Raw genomic sequence first — 19,672 nt, forward strand, 5'->3', positions numbered from 1 at the left:
AAGTTTGATTTCCATTTTGAAAGTATTATCATCATTTAAAAGTTAAAGTATTTGTATAATTATTGTTTGATTTTGTTTAATAAAAGTATTGTATTATTAGATAATTATATAGAGAAGACCAATTTCATCTATTTCCTCATCCATTCTCAATTGCGCTAAATTGAGCCCCTAGTTTTCAAAATATCGCAGTACATCCAATTAATTTTTGACAACCATATTCATTCAACCTTATCATTATTTCAAATTTTTATTTCAACTTTTGAATTTAAGCTGTCTGAGCAATATGACACTCACTTGGATTAAGTTTAAGCAAAGAACTAATCTTGAGGACTTACAGCCTGAAATTTTAGTGCGCGTCTTAACAATAAATAAATTCTTAGCATCACAACCAGCAAACATTTGTATCAAATGATCAAATTTGATGAACGATATAGAAAGGTATGAAGAAATTAACTTGTGCATGTTTGTATTAATAATCGGGGTATTTGAAAATATTAGATCTCAGCGAGGAATGCAAGATACAATTACAAAACTCAAAATTTATTTATCGAACCCCCTGTGGATTAACTAGAGGTGTTTTGCGAAGTTTTGGTATTGATTGGAGTGTTGTTGGTGAATTAAATCAATTTCCTTCTGTACAATTTAATAGTCAAACTGGTGTAAACAATTAATTAGTGAAACTTAAAGATTAAATTAATCGATGTTTTATGTGAAAATTATTCAATTGGATTGACTTCATCATCAAATATAAGAGTTTTCAGTAGCTTTTTGACAACTGAGAATAACCTCATCCACAAACTTTACATCAACTATAAATCCCGGCAATTTGAACTCTCAACAACTACAAATTTCACCATTGCATAGTGCATCAAACTGGAAAATAATGGATTGTAATTTGATGCAATAGCTCCAGGAGGTACATTGGCAATAAATTGTAAATATGGATTACCTATGTGTTTTATTACACTTAAAAAAAAGTTAAATTATAATTGTTTCTTCAACTGTTTTGGTCTCACATTGTTTTATTAGTGGATTTAAATCACCCTTTACTCATGATTGATCAATGTTATAGGATTAGCAAATGATCAATTTGAAAAATACATGTTACAAATACTTGTTTGAAATATCAATTATATGTTAGGGTTTATTTAAATTTTCAATAATTTGACTAATTTCCTATTTTCGATTTAATTCATTCAGTAATTGTACACAATTTTAACATGATTAATTATATACTTATATTTTTAATAAAGGTTTTTTGTTTCAGTGTTTTATAATTTGATTTGTTTATGGTATTCTTAAGGTTGAGGTCAGAATGATTCAATTATTTATTTTACCTATTTATTCATTCATATATTTAATCATTTATTTACTTTACTGCTCAATAAAATATATTTGAGCTCAATTCAAATTCTATAAGTAATAAATAAAAATACAGTTAGATCAAATCAATTACTACTTAGACTTTGTTAACAATCTGAAAATCACATACAAATATTTTTGTGCTCCACACTACCATGAACTATATTTTATTTTATTTATTTATTAATTCTGGTTGCAAAACATATCAAAATTCCCACTTTTTTATTACTATTTCATTTCAACTATAATTTAAATCCCAATCCAAACGAATTTAAATTACCAAATTTTCAAGCAATCAATTATCTCAGTTAATTACAAATTTATAATTAATACATTTAATTCATTTACTCAACTTTTAACTCAATCAACTTAACTTTTTTTGAAATGTCCTCAAATATTCAATTTCAAGAAAATATTAAAAAAGATACTTCGTTTGATTATCCATCACCAAATTCACCATCAATCTCAAAAAACCAAACAAAAGAATCATCAATTGAGGTTAAAGTTCCTCAACAACATAATTTTACAAAAATTGGAATTTTTAGACCTGCTAAATTTAGTAGACATATCTTTAAACAATTAGAAAATTTACAAATTTCTAAAACTCAATTTTTTAAAGATTTAAAAAAACAATCAGAATCAGAAAACCAAACTGTATTAGAAAATCAATGCAAAGATAATATTGACTTATCTTATAACTTACAATTCAAATATTTTACTGATTTTCTTCATGCTTTTCATCCAAGTAGGGATCCAATTGCTATTGCTAATGCTTTAGACAAAAATGCGTCATTACAATTAGAATATTTTAATGATTTTATTGATGCTTTCAATCAATACAATGACGCTAATATCATCAAAATTAAGGAATACTCGCAATATCAATATTTCAATGAATTTATTCATGTTTTTACTAATAAAAGTATTTCCAACACCAAAGAAGATTTACCTTACCAATATTTTAAAGATTTTATTCAGTTTTTTAACCAATCTTCTGATTTAATTTTCATTAATAATAATAAAGAAGATTTACAATATCATTATTTCAATGAATTTATTCATGTTTTTGCTCAAAGTACTGATCCAACTACAACTACTTCATCATCATCATCAACTACAAATTTAAACAATACTCAAAAAATGGATAAAGTTATTCAATTCATTTATAACCCGAATAAACCTGATCAAAAAAAATTAGGTAAATTAGAAAAATTCAAAAACTTCATTAGATATGGTACTACTAAAGGGAAAGAAACTCAAGATATTCCAAAACATGTAGAAAAATACGTTTTAAATAAAATAAAAATTGCAAAAACAACCAATAATAAAATTGATATTTCATCAATCTCAGAAACTTTGAAACAAGAGCAATTAACTCAAGAAGAGTTAGATTTATGTTTATATAAGATATATTCAAGTGGTTGTAAAAAATCATTACATTCAAAATTAAAATTATTTAAAAAAAATAAAAACAGAAAAGAACCTCCAATTAAAGGATGTTTAAAAAATAAAGAAAATCAAAATCAAAATCTTGAACAAGAAGCAAAAGCTTGTGAAGAAGCAGATTCACAAACAATAGAAAAGTTTATGTCTGAATTAGTTTATCGTGAAAATAGAGGATTAGATCCAATTTACAAAAGAAATATTAAAAACACTCAATTGCAACAAGTTCAAAATTACTATGGTGACAACGTTGAGGTGTATTTAGAACAATAAAGACTAAATAATTAAAAATACAAGAATTTTCAGAAATAAAATTTAAAAAATTTTTCATCAAAATAAGTGGTGGTATATATATGTTGCTCAAGTCTGGCCAGCTAGAGGAATTATTATTAGTATCTACTTATGGGATTCTGAAGAGTTTTTATTGTTCAATCTTTTTATATTTAGTTTGCTTTTTATTATTACAAAACTTAATAAATATTTTTAATTGATTCTATTGTAGTTGTCTAATAAATTTATCAGAATTGTATAGTATAAAATATTGCATCAAACAAGGCTTGAAAATTGCAATCAGTTACTTTCGATATTCATCAATTCTGCAGGTCTGAAACAGACACAAAAATTAAACACAATAATTCCAGTTTTAGAATACAAACAAAAAATAGAGTAAAAAGAGCTACAAATTTCAAATCCATTAAATCATTATATTTTAAATTTAACTGACTTTATTCATTCAATCCAAGTTTCTTGTATCACAGCAACAAACATTAGTAGAACTATTACTATTTGAATTTTCATCACCACATGAATCATTTGAAAGTTTCTTCTCTTTATGTACAATTAATTCAATTAATTCTTAGGATTAGCGTAAACTTCAACTCTGCATTTACTCTGTAAATAATATCTATATTGAAACTTGAATCAACATTTGGATGTGTAGTAAGATTGAACGAGTATTATAGTGTGAACCTTTAAATAGTTCTATTGATAAGCTGTTTTTAGTATTATACTCATCATCAATTATTCATATTCAGCAAATACATGTTCATATAAGAATGCAGATATGACTTCAAAGCAGAACTCCCAATAATTGGACAATAATGGGTCTATTAATGCATTTTGACATGTTGATTTAATCTTAGACATTTGTGTTCACCTCTAATCAAATAAGTCAATAGTAGAGTTTGTTGATTTATGTTGTTGATATATGGTTGTTCTTGATCAAATTCTGGTGCGTTGTTATCTGGATAGGTAAGTTGATTGAAATGTGGGGTATTTGATGCATTCTGATGATCAATCTTATTAACATTATATTTATTATTAAGACTCAATTCAAATGATTCGCTATCATCGATAGCGTTTATATTAATTTGTAATGAGTTTTTGAATGAAGAATTTGTTGAATTATATTATAAATTTAAGGTACTGATATAAATTTAAGGTACTGAATTTAATATCCTTGATTCCAAATAATAAATTTAATATCACTTATAATGTTTAGTTTTAACTATATAAATAATATCATAGTTCAAACGTTTTTAATTACAAATATAATCACTCCTATTCGTAATACAAATAATTATAATTTTAGTCTTTTGTATATATATAATTAAAATTAGTAGTAAAGAAGAAAATAAAAAAGTATAATTTTTATTATTTTTTGATTCAATATTTAAATTAAAATTTTACCCCATATTTATGTTTTCTTTTTTAGTGAATTTGAACTTTTTTTGAAACACTGAATCCCCATAAAGTTTAAATTTATTTTTAATTATGTATATACACTTTAAAGAAAATATTATAAATATTATATATATTAATGATTTTTTAAATTTCTTAATTTTTTTAATTTCTGATGATGTATAATCAAAGTATAACAACATTAATTTAAAAATGCATTTAATTGATTTACCTATAGAATTAACCCAAAAAATGATTCCAAAAGATCAAACATTATTAAATTTACCAATAACTGAAAGTATAAAATGGCTAAATTTATTTCATCCATATGAAAGTCTAACTATACTAAAAGCTGGTTATATGTCAAGAGATTGGAAGTTGTATATGGAAAAATTTCAAAGAAAAATTTATTTAAATTTTGGTGAAGCAATAGATCAAATACATTATTCAAATTTTATAATAATTGATTATTCATTAATAGCTAATCGTATATTGGAGTTTTCAAATCTTTTTCGATTTTTACAGATTTGGACTGGAATTACTGAAGAGCATACATTTATTTGGTTAAGTGAATTATCCTTAAAACCTAATAATTCCAAAAATTTATATGATGTTGAAATGTCTGTTACTGATAATAAAGTTCTTACAACAAATTTCACAAAATTTAAAATCAAATACGAAAATATACTAAAAGAAATTAGACACAAAACTGAATCAATACCACATCATTATCCAATACAAAAAGATCCTTGTCATTTTGGTAGTTTTTTTAATAATTTATTAGATATTGAAATTAATTTAGATTATGATGAGTATTTAAAACTGGTTGATTTGATAAATCAATATACTTCAAATCGAGATTCCATAACTCCCACTACTGCTAAAATTATTATCAATCCAACTAAATCAAGTCCCAAATTTTTCAAACCTAAAATAGTGACTGATTTATTTAAACCAAGACAAAACTTAACAATTGAATATTTTGGTCAAGAAACAACAGTTCAGTACTTGGACGAGTTTACATACTGTATACCACAAAGTCCTGGACGTATAAGTCTAGCATTTGGGAAACTAGATTATGTTAAAGTTTTTGATCTTTTTAAAAATAGTGCTGTAGAGCGTGATTTACGACTTGCGTTTCAAGTTAAAATTAGCAGATCATATTACAATTCAATTCAAAAAAATGTAAGTAAGAAATTTTGGAAGAGAGAATTTTATAAAGATTGTGTGATCTTATGGTATGAACGTCCTAATAGCTTGTAATCACCGTCACATTCTATAGATTAAGCAATAAATAAATTAAATCTCTTAATTTACTCCTGGATTTGGTGTATTCTTTAGTCGCGTTAAAGAAATTGACATAATATTCAAAGTTAGTTAATTTGATTAATGTTTAGTAGTGCTTATTAAAGCTATGACATGTAAGTAAATTCAAATAGCTTCAACTTCATTCCCCTCAAAATTTGTTTACTTCTCTATATACTTAACCGTACTAATTACGAATTTATCGCTGGTCAGTTTTCAAAACTAATATGATGTATCGCTTGTTTCAGATTCGAACTGATGATACTGACAGACTAACTTATCTTTGGTTAAGTTGGTTTTCTATGAAGTTATTTCAACCTTATAAGTTGAAGATGTGAAGCATATTGAATACGAATAAATGGATATCCAAGTCAAACTTCAGCAAACTAGAGACAGAATTTAATTGCCTAGATCTGGCTTTCAAAAATTAGAATAAATAAAATAATTTGAAAATCTTAAAAATAATGATAGTGGATATTTGGATTCTCAAATAAAATTTGGTAAAGCTTTTTACGAGTCAATTGAAGAAAATGAAAGCAAAAAGTAATGTAGAAAAGAAAATTGTAGATACTGTGTAGTTTCATGGTATGAACCCTACAATTCATGTTTACTGAAATTCTCAATAAGAACAAAATTTCAATCATCTTTTATACTTTGGATTTTTACTAAATTCAAATACCTCATGCGTCATCAGTGTAGTCGCCACGTAAATAGTCAAAATAAACATAAAAAAAAGTAAAAATAGAGAATTGTTCTTAAATCCCTGAAGTAAAATAGCAAGTTTGATTTTTAAATCCAAGGAATTTTTAATCTTAAAAACTATTACCCCTTATTGTGTTACACTTTCCGAATTCTTAAACTACCAGACGTAACGAAATTTGATTTGGCAAATACAAAAGCTGTCCATCAAACACATATAATCTTTCAATGAAACTAATAGACTTACCTAATGAGTTATTTCCTAGAATAATTCCAAAAGACGAAACTCTTTTAAAATTACCCCTAGATCAATGTATAAGATGGTTAAATTTATTGCATCCATTACACAGTTTGACAATCTTAGCTGAGGGGTTTCACTCGCTTGGTTACGTGAAGTTTCATATCAGTTTTAATAGAATCATTTATCTCATCTTTGACAAAAGACCTAACCAAATTTATTATTTTAGGTACATATTTATTGATTGTGCGTTAATTACTAATACAATTTCCCAATTTTATAGTTTATTTCGTTATTTTCAAATATGGACTGGTGATCCTGAAAGGTATACGTTTGTATGGTTGAGTCAAATTCCATTAAAACCGTTTAATTCTTCAAATTTATATGATGTTGAATTCTTGAACTTTGATGATCTGGTAATAAGTTTACCCTTTACAATCTTCAGAAATAGGTATATGAGTATATTGAATGGAACTTTGAATAAAATTGAACCACTGCCAATTGGCTATTTCAATAAAAACGTGCAAAATTTTGAAAGTTTTTTTAAAAATCTCAATAATATAGAGTTGAATTTGGATTATGATAAATATCTAAAGGTAGTAATGACAATAAAAGCCTTTGATACAAAATTTGAAATGGTGCCGCAACTGGCGAAATTAATTATAAATCCAACAAAAACTAGTCCAGTCTACTTCAAGCCTGAATTGGTCTATAAAGTTTTCAAGCCAGCTAAAAGCTTGACTTTACATTACTTTGGACAATTTACTACTGTCCAGTATGTTGATGAACTAACTAACTTCAACTACTTGAATCTTGACAGCTTAAATTTAGGTTTTGGAGAGTTAGAGTATTACAAAGTATTTAAAGAAATTGAAAAAAGAAGACGTTTGGATTTTCAAGTTAAACTTAGTAGAACATATTATAATTCGATTCAAGGAACTGACAAAAAAAGACATTGGAAAAGAGAAATTAATCAAGATTTTGTTGTTATATGGTTTGAACCACCCAGTTTTTGTCGAGCTTAAATTGATGCGATATATGTAGAAGCGTAATAAAGTTCTACTCCCTATGATATTGCAACCTAATACCAAAGATAAGTATTGTTTCAGGAAAAAAACGATGTAGTTCTCTCCTCTCTTTTTGTCTCATGGAGTTTTTCAGTGAAAATAACAATGTAAACCAACCTGAAAGTGTTGAGTTTAAATAAGTATCTTGGAAGAAAAAAGTAGAATTAAATTCTACTCTCTAAATTACCCCTTAAATCTAAACATTTGGAAAATTATTGATTTATACTTTCCTAAAATTTGAACAATTTTAGGCATATATTTTATTATACTTTTATATAAAAATTAGAAACATTGTGGTTTAATGTTTATTTTTCAAACACTGCATTGAATTTCAAGTATGGAATTAAAGGATTTACCTATTGAACTCACTGAACAACTAATTCCTAAAGATCAAACTATTTTAAAACTACCAACTGAACAATGTATACATTGGTTAAATTTATTTCACCCTCGTGAAACTCTCATGATTTTAGAAGCTGGCTTCAAATCCACGGAAAAAGAAAATTATCTTAATAAGTTTAGATATAAAATTTACTTTGATTTTGGTGAAGAACCTGTTAAAAAAAAGGGCGCTAAGGGGATAATTCTTGAATACAAATTAGTTACTGGTGTGATTGCAAGGTATGCATCTTTATTTCGTCACTTCCAAATATGGACAGGAAATCCGGAATGGCATTCGTTTGTATGGCTCAGCAAAGTTTCTTTGAAGCATTTGAATCGTCAAAATTTGACAAGTATTTGTCTCGGAAATACAGATTCTGAATATTTAAGTGGTAGTTTTCAAATATTTATGAAGTTTTATCAAGATATATTCACGAGAATAGTTCTGGAGACGGAGACAAGTTTAGCCAATAAAACTAATACAGTTACTCAGACAAATTATTCTGGTGGGTTCTTCAACTGCTTAGATGATGTTGCAATTCAATTAAACTATGATCAATACCAAGTCTTGGCAACTTCAATTGCAGAGTATAAAACAGTAACCCTGATAACTTTGAGAAAAGCACTGATATTCATTGAGCCAACTAAAAATAGTCCAGTTTATTTTCCCGTCAAAATTGTAACCAATTTATTTAAGCCTACAACCGTATTCACTTTGCATTATTTTGGCCCCAACACTTCGGTTGAATTTGTTGATGATTTAACTGTTGCAGTTCCCAAAGTAAAATACAGGATTTGGAAGATTGGATTATGAGAAGGTATACGAAGAACATTCCCGTAATAACATTCAGACAGCCCCACCAATTCAAACCACGGTATTTGGATTTCAGATTAAACTTGACAAAAAATTCTACATTCTGGTTGAGGACAAAGTGTGCAGAAAGAACTGGAAAAAAAAAAATTTACCGAGATTATGTAATTCTATGGTTTTAATTGGCACATTAATTGTTTTACTTCTAAATTTATAATTGCAAGTTTCCCTAACACAGAACTTTAAGTAACTAATTGATCTTGTTGCAAAGGTGCTGTTTGGTATTTTCTGGAAAAGCATACTAGTTTGCTAGGGTCTATTTACAGTGATAATACTGTAGATTACTATTTGATTGTATTGAAGAGTTTAATTCAAGATAAAATCATTTGATCAGTATCATTACTGGTATATTTTGATATAATATACAAAATAAACAAAAAAAATAACCCCCTACAGTATGACTAAATTTTTTTCTCAACCTTAAATTTAAGTTTCTTGATAATTACTAGATAATCGACAAGCGTTATAATACTCAATTCAACTCACTCAATTAACAACTTACTTACTCAATGATGGAGTTGAAAGATTTACCCATTGAGATTACGGAACAAATTATACCGAAAGATCAAACAATACTAAAATTACCAACAGAACAATGTATACATTGGTTAAATCAATTTCATCCGAATGATACTCTTATGATATTAAATGCTGGTTTTGAGTCGGAAGAAAAAGAATTATACCTTGAGAAGTTCAAATATAAAATATATCTTAATTTTGAGAATAAACATATCAATAAACAAGGGAGAAATGCAGTTATTATTGATTACAATATGGTTACAAGTACTATTTCAAAATATACTCATTTATTCCGTTACTTTCAAATCTGGACTGGGGATACAGATTGGCACTCATTTGTTTGGTTAAGTAAAATTTCCTTAAAGATTTTAAACCGACACAATTTACATAATGTTCATCTTAATAATACTGATCAAAGATATTTGAATGGGAGTTTTGAAATATTTAAAAGATTCTATGAGGATAATTTTGTTCAGATTCGTTCGGAGACTGAAAAATTCTTCAAATCAATAGGACGTATAACAGTGAATTTGAATTACGATCAATATCAAACACTAATAAAGACGCTCGAAGAGTACAATCCAAACGAAATAATAGCTTGTAAAACAGCTTGTATCTTTATTGAACCTACAAAAGATAGTCCCAATTTTTTTCCAGTCAAATCAGTAACAGATTATTTCAAGCCTTCTGTTCAATTAACATTATATTATTTTGGTCCTAATACAACAGTGGAGTATACTGATGATTTGATTGATAATTTACCATTAGTCCATTATTTAAGTTTAGGATTTGGACAATTGGAATATGAAAGGATATCAGAATCATTTATTTTGAAACTTGGTGCTAAATATGATATAGAGAAATGGAAAAAGTATGGATTTCAGGTCAAGGTCGATAAAAATTATTATGAAAAGTCATTAGAGGACAAAATTTGGCACAAACTTTGGAATATAGAGATATATGATGAATATGTGATACTTTGGCTAAAGTAGAATTTATCAAATAGAGTTTTAATGAATATTCCAAGATCTGAGTGATACTGATTTTGTCTACTTTTTTATCTCATGTCAAATGTCTATGTATATACTATGAACATTCTTTGACATGTCTCTTTGAATTTGCGATTGAGATTTGAAGTTGAAGTTAATTTTGCATTTAAACGCCAGTAATTTTATTAAGTTGTAGTTCTACTAAATAATTTTCGCAAAATTGCAGAAAAAATTGTTAATACGTACAACAGCAAGAAAGCATCTAGCTTGAAGTCAAATCTGGCTTTTGATCAGCTCCAGCTGACTCGTAATTTATCAGGGTCTTATTCAAGATACATTAAAATAATAGTTATAATTTTGTGTTTCATAGGTTAATAATGTATATTAATTTATAATAAAAAGCAAGAAAAAGAAATTAAACTTTTCGTCTAACCTAATTTTAAAATTTGGTAGCAAAAGGATTGACATTATATTTCCAGGTTATGATCATCTTGATTAAGCAAAAACTACATTTACTTTCTTTAATGAATTACTTATATAATGTCACATCCAGATAGAACTCATCAGTTCACTCATTCAAATCAAAGAAGAAGAGCTTCAGTATTATATGGATCAATAGGAAAAGGTGGATTATACTTGCCTTCTGATTTCATCAAGGAAAATAATCAAACTCGTAAATATTCAATTAAAGACTTTGTGGATGAAAATGCTCCATTATTAGATATTCAGGGGGATTATATAAATGATGTAGAACCACCACTAAAAGATCGTAGAAAATCAAGTATTGAATCAAGAGAATTAATTGAACAAGAACGAGAATTATTGAAATATAATCATATTCCTGTATTGAATCCAGATAATGAAAGTGATATAAGAGAAGCTTTTGAGGAAGCTATAGATAAACACCAAATAGAAGTTACTACTCCTTGGATAGAATTAAATGTGCTATTTAGAACCAGTTTGCCTTCAGTTTTGACTTTCTTGTTACAGTGTTCATTATCAACAGTTTCAGTATTTTCAGTAGGTCATATTGGTCCAACAGAATTAGCAGCTGTTAGTTTAGGTGCAATGATGGCAAATATTACAGGATATGCTACTATACAAGGATTGGCGTGCTGTTTAGATAGTTATTGTCCTGCTAGTTTTGGTGCTAAAAAATATACGTTAGTGGGGATTTATGTTCAAAAATGTACTGCATTAATAGTTACTGTTATGATACCAGTATTAATAGCATGGGTGTTTTTTGGTTATGATTTATTAACTTTAATTATTCCAGATAAAGACACAGCTCATTTATCTGCTGTTTATTTAAGAATTGTTGCTATCGGTATACCTGGATATATTGTATTCGAAGTTGGTAAAAGATTTTTACAAGCTCAAGGAATTTATAATGTTGGAGCTTATGTTTTGTCTTTTGCTGCTCCATCTAATTTGGTAATGAATATCTTGTTGGTAAAACATTTAGGTTATATTGGAGCTCCAATATCAGTAGCTATTAATTATTGGCTTATGGCGATAGGATTAGTTGTATCAACTATGTTTATCAAACCAGAAAATACTCCAACCGGTATAAATCCTAGAAGATGTTGGGGTGGTATAAATTTGAAACAGGCTTTTGAAGGTTGGGGCAATTTAGCATCATTAGCTATTCCAGGTTTAATTATGTTGGAAGCTGAATTTATAGCATTTGAAATATTAACATTAATGGCATCATATATAAACACCAAGTCATTAGCTGCACAATCAATAGGTACAACAATGGCATCATTAACTTATCAAGTTCCTTTTGCTATTGGAATTGCATCATCTTCTAGAATTGCTAACTTTTTAGGTGCTGGATTAGCTGATTCTGCTAAAGTAACTACTAAGGTTTCACTAGCATTTGGTGGAGTTATTTCAATTTTGAATTTTTTAGCATTGTATCTGTTTAGAAGACCAATTGCCAACGCTTTTACAAATGATCAAGAAGTCATAGACATCGTATTGGGTATAATGTGGCTTATTGCATTAATGCAAGTATCAGACGCATTAAATGCAAATTCAGCAGGATGTTTGAGAGGTCAAGGACAAACCAAAATTGGTGGGATAGTAAATTTGATTTCATATTATTTAATTGGTATACCACTTAGTGTATATTTATCATTTTATTCACCATGGAGAGGATCATTACATGGATTATGGATTGGGTGTACTGTTGCTTTAACTATTATTGGCGTTGTTCAAAGTTATTATGCTTTATTTGCTGATTTTAATAAATTATGTGATGATGCTAGACATAGAACTACTATTTCTGATGTATAGACAATTATTTATTTAGGGATTTAATCTTAATAGACGATTTTTTGGAGTTGAAGTTGTACATTCAAAATCGGTATATAGTAAATTATTTCTATGTAGAAAAATAGAGCTAGTGTCGTGTGTTTTTATTGTTTTTCCTGACAGTAAGCTTATATACACCGCTCCATTTCTTGCCAAAGTCATGTTTAATAGTGTTTCATGAGCTTTTCAATTTACACCGAGAGACCTAGGTAGATAAATGACACTATAAGCAAGTTCAAGAAGCATTATCAGTTTACCAAATGTGTAATAATAGTAAATGCTTTTTATTTATTAATATTTTAAATCAACTCTAGTTAATTTAGTTGACATTTTGAGCTTTACACGAACCAAATAACAAATTTTTTCCCCCTTAACAAAAATTCTCACTTTAAATTTAAAAATTATTTTTGGTTGCAAAACATATCAATTTTCCCACTTTTTTATTTACAACCAATTTTACAAAACAATCAATTTAAACAAACAATCACACTTTAATTATATCAAATATGTCTTTAAATTATACTGATTCAAATACAACTTATGCACTAATCATTTCTTTCATCGATTTATATTTTGAAGATAATCAAATTGATCAAACTACCCCAGAATCAAACTGCAACACTGTTTTAAGTGATATATCATTACCTACACCAGAATCAATTCAACAAACCAATGAAAAATTTAACCAAGAAAATTTAGACGAAGCTGAAAAAGAAGAAGAAGAAACTGGAGAAGAAGAAACTGGAGAAGAAGATACTGGAGAAGAAGATACTAAAGAAAAAGAAATTAAGGAAGAAGCTAAAGAAAAAGAAACTGGAGAAAAAGTTCAAGCAGTAATTGAAGAAGAAAGTGGAGAAGAAATAGAAGAAGATATTGAAGAAAAAGAAGCTTCTGAAAAGTATGCTCAAGCAACTATTGGTAGAAACTTTAACTTAACTCAAATTTGTAATGATGAAGAAGATCATTTAAAAAAGGTTGAAGAACAATTAGGAGAAGGAAAACAAGATTATGAAGATACAACATCTGATAAAAAATTTAAACATCCTTTTTCAGAAAGATGTAAAAAATTTTGTAAAAAACGCTTCCCATTTTTATTATCAAAAGAAACAGATGATCCAGAAGATATTTTAAAAGTGCTTTTCAAAACTCATCATAATATTACTATACCTGGTTATGAAAATTTGGATAACAAAAACCAACGTACTTTTGTTTTAAACAAAAAGGATTTTAAAAAAATGAATGACATTTTGAATAATATATATTCTCCAGATGCTGATGTTTCAAATGAAACTCAAAATAAAACTTCAAAAACCAACAAAGTCAAAAATGTCTTTAAAAAATTAAAATGTAAAAAAAGTGGTAAAAATTCAAAATCTAACATACCACCTCCAAAATCAATATTAAAAAATGCACAAAATATCAATTATTCATTAGAAAAAGAAAACTGCAAAGAAGCAGATAAAATTTCCTATGCTCAATTTTGGAATAAATTAAATGAAGATGAAGCTATCAATAAGAAGAGAGAAGATGATGATTATTATTTTACCCCAAGACTTGATCAAGTAAGAAGTTATTATCAATCAATCAATTAAAAATTTATGCTGCTTATAATTCAGGTTCCATCAATCATATTTTGAAAAATTTACAAATTCACAACTTCAAATAAGAATCAATTGGGCAATTCAAAATTTTAACGTGGTTAATATAAAAAAAGGTGTAATCAAGTAAACTAAAAATAAATGAAAAAAAAACTCAATATATATTGCATTAATACTAAAGATAGATTAAGATCTAACTTGAAAATAAAATATAAAAAAATATATTTAAAATTAATGATTAAAATTAAATATTACACTAGTTTGAACTAATAAGATTTCGTCGCGATGGAGAAAATTAATAGATTTTAGAGTAATAACAATGGTGGGAGTTGAAAGAAAGTTATCAAAAACAATAGGGATTAGAATGCATCAAGATTTAATATTGGATCAACATCAAATTATAATTTTTACTACAAAATATAAACATTAAAACTCATTAGCTAATTTCAAATAATTAAATATTATAAATCAAATTGGAAAACTTGGAATACATTTAGTCAAAGTCTGGCCAGCTTTTATTAAGTTACATTTTGGGAATTCAGTTAAATTGTATTATTTTAATTAACTTGTTATATAGCATAATAAACAATCTCTTTGAAAATTCTTCTATTGTAGCTTTCGAACTATTAAAACTCATTATTCGACCAACTTACCTGAAACAATTGACCATCAAGAAACTGTCAAAGCCAGTGCTCGGACTAGTTTGTGCCTGTTGTGCATTACTTTTTACGTCCCATAACGACACTTAGGTCGTTAGAAATCTGAAACATACGGTTTCACAAAAAAAATTAAGAAATTTATTATCTCATTACATTATAGCTAAAATAACTACTTCTTAAATTTCCATACCACAATCTATATACCTTCTTTTTCTTGTATGATTGATATTCAATGGATCACTTTAAAAAATGAACATGTTAATAATTTAAAAATTCACCATTTGTTTATATTGTAGCTTCTAAATAATCTAGTTTTAAATGTTTAACGAAATTCTAAATGAAATAAATGCAAATTTTCTTAAATTTGCAGACTTTAATCATAATATTAAAATAAGGAATATATTATAAATTAGTCGTGTTAATCCTTGGATCCTATTGATAGCTTCTTGAAGAATGAGTTAACTATTTCTTATTTAGTCTATTACAGTTAATTGAATATTAAATGGCTTCATACCCGTTAGAACTTTACACATTAGATCTTGTATACTGTATGTAAGATCAATTATAATCTTTTGTCTTTTAATTGTCTTATCAATAAAAAACTGTGGAAAATTTAAAGAAAGAGAGTGAGAGACACACACTCATAAAATAAATATACTACAAATTAAAACGGAATTATAATTAAATAAAAATGAATAATTAATAATTGAATTAGTAATCTAAATTTTCATTATATATTCAATTGAATCAAATCAACTCAAAGTTGAAAATATTTATTATTAATTCATTTAATTAAATAAATTCAATTCGTAATATGTCATATCCAATTAAATTATCACCACATTTCAAAACTAAATCCGGTAAAGATATTACAATTGGATTCGGAACTGGCACAAGATGGAAAAGACCTTTGTTAAAATCTGGTAAAAATTATAGTGAAGAATTAGTTGATCAAATATTATTAGCAATTGATTCTGGATTTAATCATATAGATACTGCTGAAGTTTATGAAACCCAAACATCTGTTGGTGAAGCTTTAAAAAGAACTAAAGTACCTAGAGAAGATTTATGGATTACTACTAAATATAATGGTGGCTTCAAAACTTTTAAAGCTCATAGTAAGTCAGGTAAGGATTCAATTGACAAAGCATTAAAAGAATTAGGTGTCGATTATATTGATTTATTTTTAATTCACTCTCCATTTTTCACTACTGAGTTAAGTCATGGTCATACTTTAGAAGACATTTGGAGAGATATAATTGAAGCTAAAAAAGAAGGTAAAATTAGAGAAATTGGAATTTCAAATGCTGCTATATCTCACTTGGAAAGATTATTCGCTGCTTCACCAAGTAAAGAATTCTATCCAGTAGTAAATCAAATTGAATTTCATCCTTTTTTACAAAATCAATCCAAAGATATCGTAAAGTATAGTCAAGATCATAATATTTTAGTTGAAGCCTTTTCACCTTTATCTCCAATTACCAAAGCTGAAACAAATAATCTTGAATCGAATTTGAAAAATTTGGCTGAAAAATATAATAAAACTGAAGCTCAAATCTTGTTGAGGTATACTTTACAAAAGGGAATATTACCAATTACAACATCTGCAAATGAAAATAGATTAAAACAATCTTTGGATTTATATAATTTTGAATTATCAAAAGAAGAAGTTGATGAAATTGATAAATTAGGACGTGAAAACCCATTTAGATTATTTTTCCATGAAGAATTTAAAGAATAAGAGTAATAGATATTGAGACATTTTATAGACAACTGAATAGACATAATCTTACTCTGGATTATTTTTATAGATCTTGAATTGCAAGTATATTTTTTTGCAACTAAACTTTAAATTAATCTCGGTTATAAGGTCTAAAAAAAACTTATAATTTCTCTTCACGATTTGAAACAACCCAAAAACTTCATGAAAAATGATCAACCAAAGTTTTCAAAATTAGATAAAAGAATAGGTACATTAGGTAAAGGAATTTCAGGTCAAGTTGATCTATACGAAACTAAAAATAAATTTGGATACGCAGTAAAAGTCTATTATCCAAAAGAGAACTATGAATCAAACAAAGAGTTCAAAATTAGAGTCCTACATGAATATAATATACTTTCCAAGTTAGATCATTGTAATATCATCAAACAATACAAATATGATGTACTGTTACTTGGATCAACTATTAAATTATACATGCCTGTTGGATCACCACATTTATATAAATTAGTGAGAAACCGAAATAATTTGGAACAAGATGAACTACTATGTATTTGGAAACAATTATGTCAAGGTATCAAATACTTGCATAGTGTAAATATCTGTCATCGAGATATTAAGTTGGAGAATATAATTTTTGATTCAGAGTATAAATTAATAAAAATTATAGATTTTGCAACTGCACAAGAAGTTGCACCAGATACTTTATCGATTGGGCTAGTTGGTTCAGAAAATTATGCAGCGCCAGAAACTTTTACAAGTTTGAAATACGATGGTAAAGCTTCAGATATTTGGTCACTTGGGATTATACTATACTATTTAATAAATAAAAAACTTCCATGGAAACTGGCTCAATGGAATGATTTAGATTTTAAACAATATCAAACTGCATTAAATGAAGAATCCAGCAATACAATACTATTCAATTTAGGTTTAGATGCAATAAAAGAGAGTCAACTTTTACAACCAGATCCAAATAAACGTGTATCTATATTTGACTTTGATTATTTTTCATGGTTTGAAAATATTCGGTTTTGTAATTCCATTCATTCATGTGGTTATAATCATAATCAAACTTTTAAATGAAATAAATAAACCATATATCATTGAGTATTAGACTTCTTCATCTTTAAAATTGACTTCTTTATTTCGATTCCTTGGGGTAGTTATCACGTGACTCTATTATGATTCAATTATTTTATGAAAAATATTTTTCGGTCTTTATAAGTAAACTTGATTCACTAACTTGGTTTACAATTTTCATTACCAGGAACAACCACTCATTAGAAATGTTGTCATCAACCATTCGTTCATTAAGGTCTCAAAGAACTACCACTACTACAGTAAAAGCCATAAGAAGTTATGCAGTTTCACCATCAGCACAAGCATTAGTTTCAAAATCAGTACAAGAAATTGATCCAGAAATGGCAGATATTTTAAATCAAGAAAGAATTAGACAAAAAAATTCAATTACTTTAATTCCTTCTGAAAATTTCACATCAAAAGCAGTAATGGATTTATTAGGTTCTGAAATGCAAAATAAATATTCTGAAGGTTATCCTGGTGAAAGATATTATGGAGGTAATGAAATTATTGATAAAGCTGAATCATTATGTCAAAAAAGAGCATTGGAAGCATTTGATTTAAACCCTGAAGAATGGGGCGTTAATGTACAACCATTATCTGGAGCGCCAGCTAATTTATACGCCTATTCTGCTATTTTAGATGTTGGTGATAGAATTATGGGTTTAGATTTACCTCATGGTGGTCATTTATCACATGGTTATCAAACAAATACTGCAAAAATTTCATTCATATCAAAATATTTCCAAACTATGCCTTATAGATTGAATGAAGAAACTGGTATAATAGATTATGATACTTTAGAAAAAAATGCTCAATTATTTAGACCAAAAGTTATAGTTGCTGGAGCTTCTGCATATTCAAGAATTATTGATTACAAGAGAATGAAACAAATTGCTGATAAAGTAGGTGCTTATTTATTATCAGATATGGCTCACATTTCAGGTTTAGTTTCTGCAGGAGTTACTGATTCACCATTTCCATATTCAGATATAGTTACAACAACAACTCATAAATCATTAAGAGGACCAAGAGGGTCTATGATATTCTTCAGAAAGGGAATTAGAAAAGTCACTAAAAAGGGTAAAGAAATTCCATATGATTTAGAAAGAAAGATTAATTTCTCAGTTTTCCCAGGTCATCAAGGTGGTCCACATAATCACACCATATCAGCATTAGCAGTAGCTTTGAAACAATGTTCAGAACCAGACTACAAGCAATATCAAAAGGATGTTATTGCAAATGCTAAACATTTCGCTGATGCGTTAGAATCAAAAGGATTTAAATTAGTTTCAGGAGGTACAGATACTCATTTAATTTTGGTAGATTTAAGATCAAAAAACATAGATGGAGCAAGAGTAGAAGCTGTATTGGAAAGAGCAAACATAGCAGCAAATAAAAACACAGTACCAGGAGATACAAGTGCATTATTTCCATCAGGATTAAGAGTTGGAACACCAGCAATGACAACTAGAGGGTTTGGATTTGATGAATTTTCAAAAGTTGCTGATTTTATTGAAAGAGCTGTTAATATTTCTATAAATTTAAAATCTCAAGAACAAGGTAAAGTACCTAAAGAATTATTAGCAAATTTCAAAAAATTAGCTGATGAAAGTAATGAAGTTAAAGAATTAGGTGATGATGTTGCTAAATGGGCTAGTCAATATCCTGTCCCAGGTGATAAATTGTAAATAGGGTTGTAAATTAAAAAAAAGAATATAATGATACATTTCCATAAT

At 27.4% G+C, this 19,672-nt stretch overlaps 9 protein-coding genes across 9 annotated transcripts; all 9 read left to right on the plus strand. All coding sequences in view use genetic code 12, as the record gives it.

Annotated features, from left to right (window-relative positions):
* Positions 1–1,746: 1,746 nt before the first annotated feature.
* KGF54_005617 (uncharacterized protein) lies at positions 1,747–3,078 on the plus strand (the record flags this gene model as incomplete). Its single annotated transcript, XM_051766433.1, has 1 exon — positions 1,747–3,078. The coding sequence occupies one exon, from the start codon at positions 1,747–1,749 to the stop codon at positions 3,076–3,078; it is 1,332 nt and encodes a 443-aa protein (XP_051617390.1).
* A 1,620-nt stretch (positions 3,079–4,698) lies between these two features.
* KGF54_005618 (uncharacterized protein) lies at positions 4,699–7,752 on the plus strand (the record flags this gene model as incomplete). Its single annotated transcript, XM_051766435.1, has 2 exons — positions 4,699–5,723; positions 7,011–7,752. The coding sequence occupies 2 exons, from the start codon at positions 4,699–4,701 to the stop codon at positions 7,750–7,752; spliced, it is 1,767 nt and encodes a 588-aa protein (XP_051617391.1).
* A 379-nt stretch (positions 7,753–8,131) lies between these two features.
* KGF54_005619 (uncharacterized protein) lies at positions 8,132–8,989 on the plus strand (the record flags this gene model as incomplete). The annotated part of the gene is made up of 1 exon (XM_051766436.1): positions 8,132–8,989. The coding sequence occupies one exon, from the start codon at positions 8,132–8,134 to the stop codon at positions 8,987–8,989; it is 858 nt and encodes a 285-aa protein (XP_051617392.1).
* Positions 8,990–9,555: 566 nt separating this feature from the next.
* On the plus strand, positions 9,556–10,557 carry KGF54_005620 (uncharacterized protein; the record flags this gene model as incomplete). Its single annotated transcript, XM_051766437.1, has 1 exon — positions 9,556–10,557. One exon carries the CDS (start codon positions 9,556–9,558, stop codon positions 10,555–10,557), a length of 1,002 nt encoding a protein of 333 aa, XP_051617393.1.
* Positions 10,558–11,094: 537 nt separating this feature from the next.
* KGF54_005621 (uncharacterized protein) lies at positions 11,095–12,855 on the plus strand (the record flags this gene model as incomplete). Its single annotated transcript, XM_051766438.1, has 1 exon — positions 11,095–12,855. The coding sequence occupies one exon, from the start codon at positions 11,095–11,097 to the stop codon at positions 12,853–12,855; it is 1,761 nt and encodes a 586-aa protein (XP_051617394.1).
* Positions 12,856–13,379: 524 nt separating this feature from the next.
* On the plus strand, positions 13,380–14,465 carry KGF54_005622 (uncharacterized protein; the record flags this gene model as incomplete). The annotated part of the gene is made up of 1 exon (XM_051766439.1): positions 13,380–14,465. One exon carries the CDS (start codon positions 13,380–13,382, stop codon positions 14,463–14,465), a length of 1,086 nt encoding a protein of 361 aa, XP_051617395.1.
* A 1,479-nt stretch (positions 14,466–15,944) lies between these two features.
* Positions 15,945–16,871, plus strand: KGF54_005623 (aldo-keto reductase superfamily protein; the record flags this gene model as incomplete). The annotated part of the gene is made up of 1 exon (XM_051766440.1): positions 15,945–16,871. One exon carries the CDS (start codon positions 15,945–15,947, stop codon positions 16,869–16,871), a length of 927 nt encoding a protein of 308 aa, XP_051617396.1.
* A 183-nt stretch (positions 16,872–17,054) lies between these two features.
* PRR2 (Prr2p) lies at positions 17,055–17,936 on the plus strand (the record flags this gene model as incomplete). Its single annotated transcript, XM_051766441.1, has 1 exon — positions 17,055–17,936. One exon carries the CDS (start codon positions 17,055–17,057, stop codon positions 17,934–17,936), a length of 882 nt encoding a protein of 293 aa, XP_051617397.1.
* Positions 17,937–18,139: 203 nt separating this feature from the next.
* Positions 18,140–19,624, plus strand: SHM1 (glycine hydroxymethyltransferase; the record flags this gene model as incomplete). Its single annotated transcript, XM_051766442.1, has 1 exon — positions 18,140–19,624. The coding sequence occupies one exon, from the start codon at positions 18,140–18,142 to the stop codon at positions 19,622–19,624; it is 1,485 nt and encodes a 494-aa protein (XP_051617398.1).
* Positions 19,625–19,672: the final 48 nt, after the last annotated feature.

Source organism: Candida jiufengensis (genome assembly GCF_024610255.1).
Source record: "Candida jiufengensis strain CBS 10846 chromosome Unknown scaffold10, whole genome shotgun sequence".
Taxonomy (NCBI): domain Eukaryota; kingdom Fungi; phylum Ascomycota; class Pichiomycetes; order Serinales; family Debaryomycetaceae; genus Lodderomyces; species Lodderomyces jiufengensis.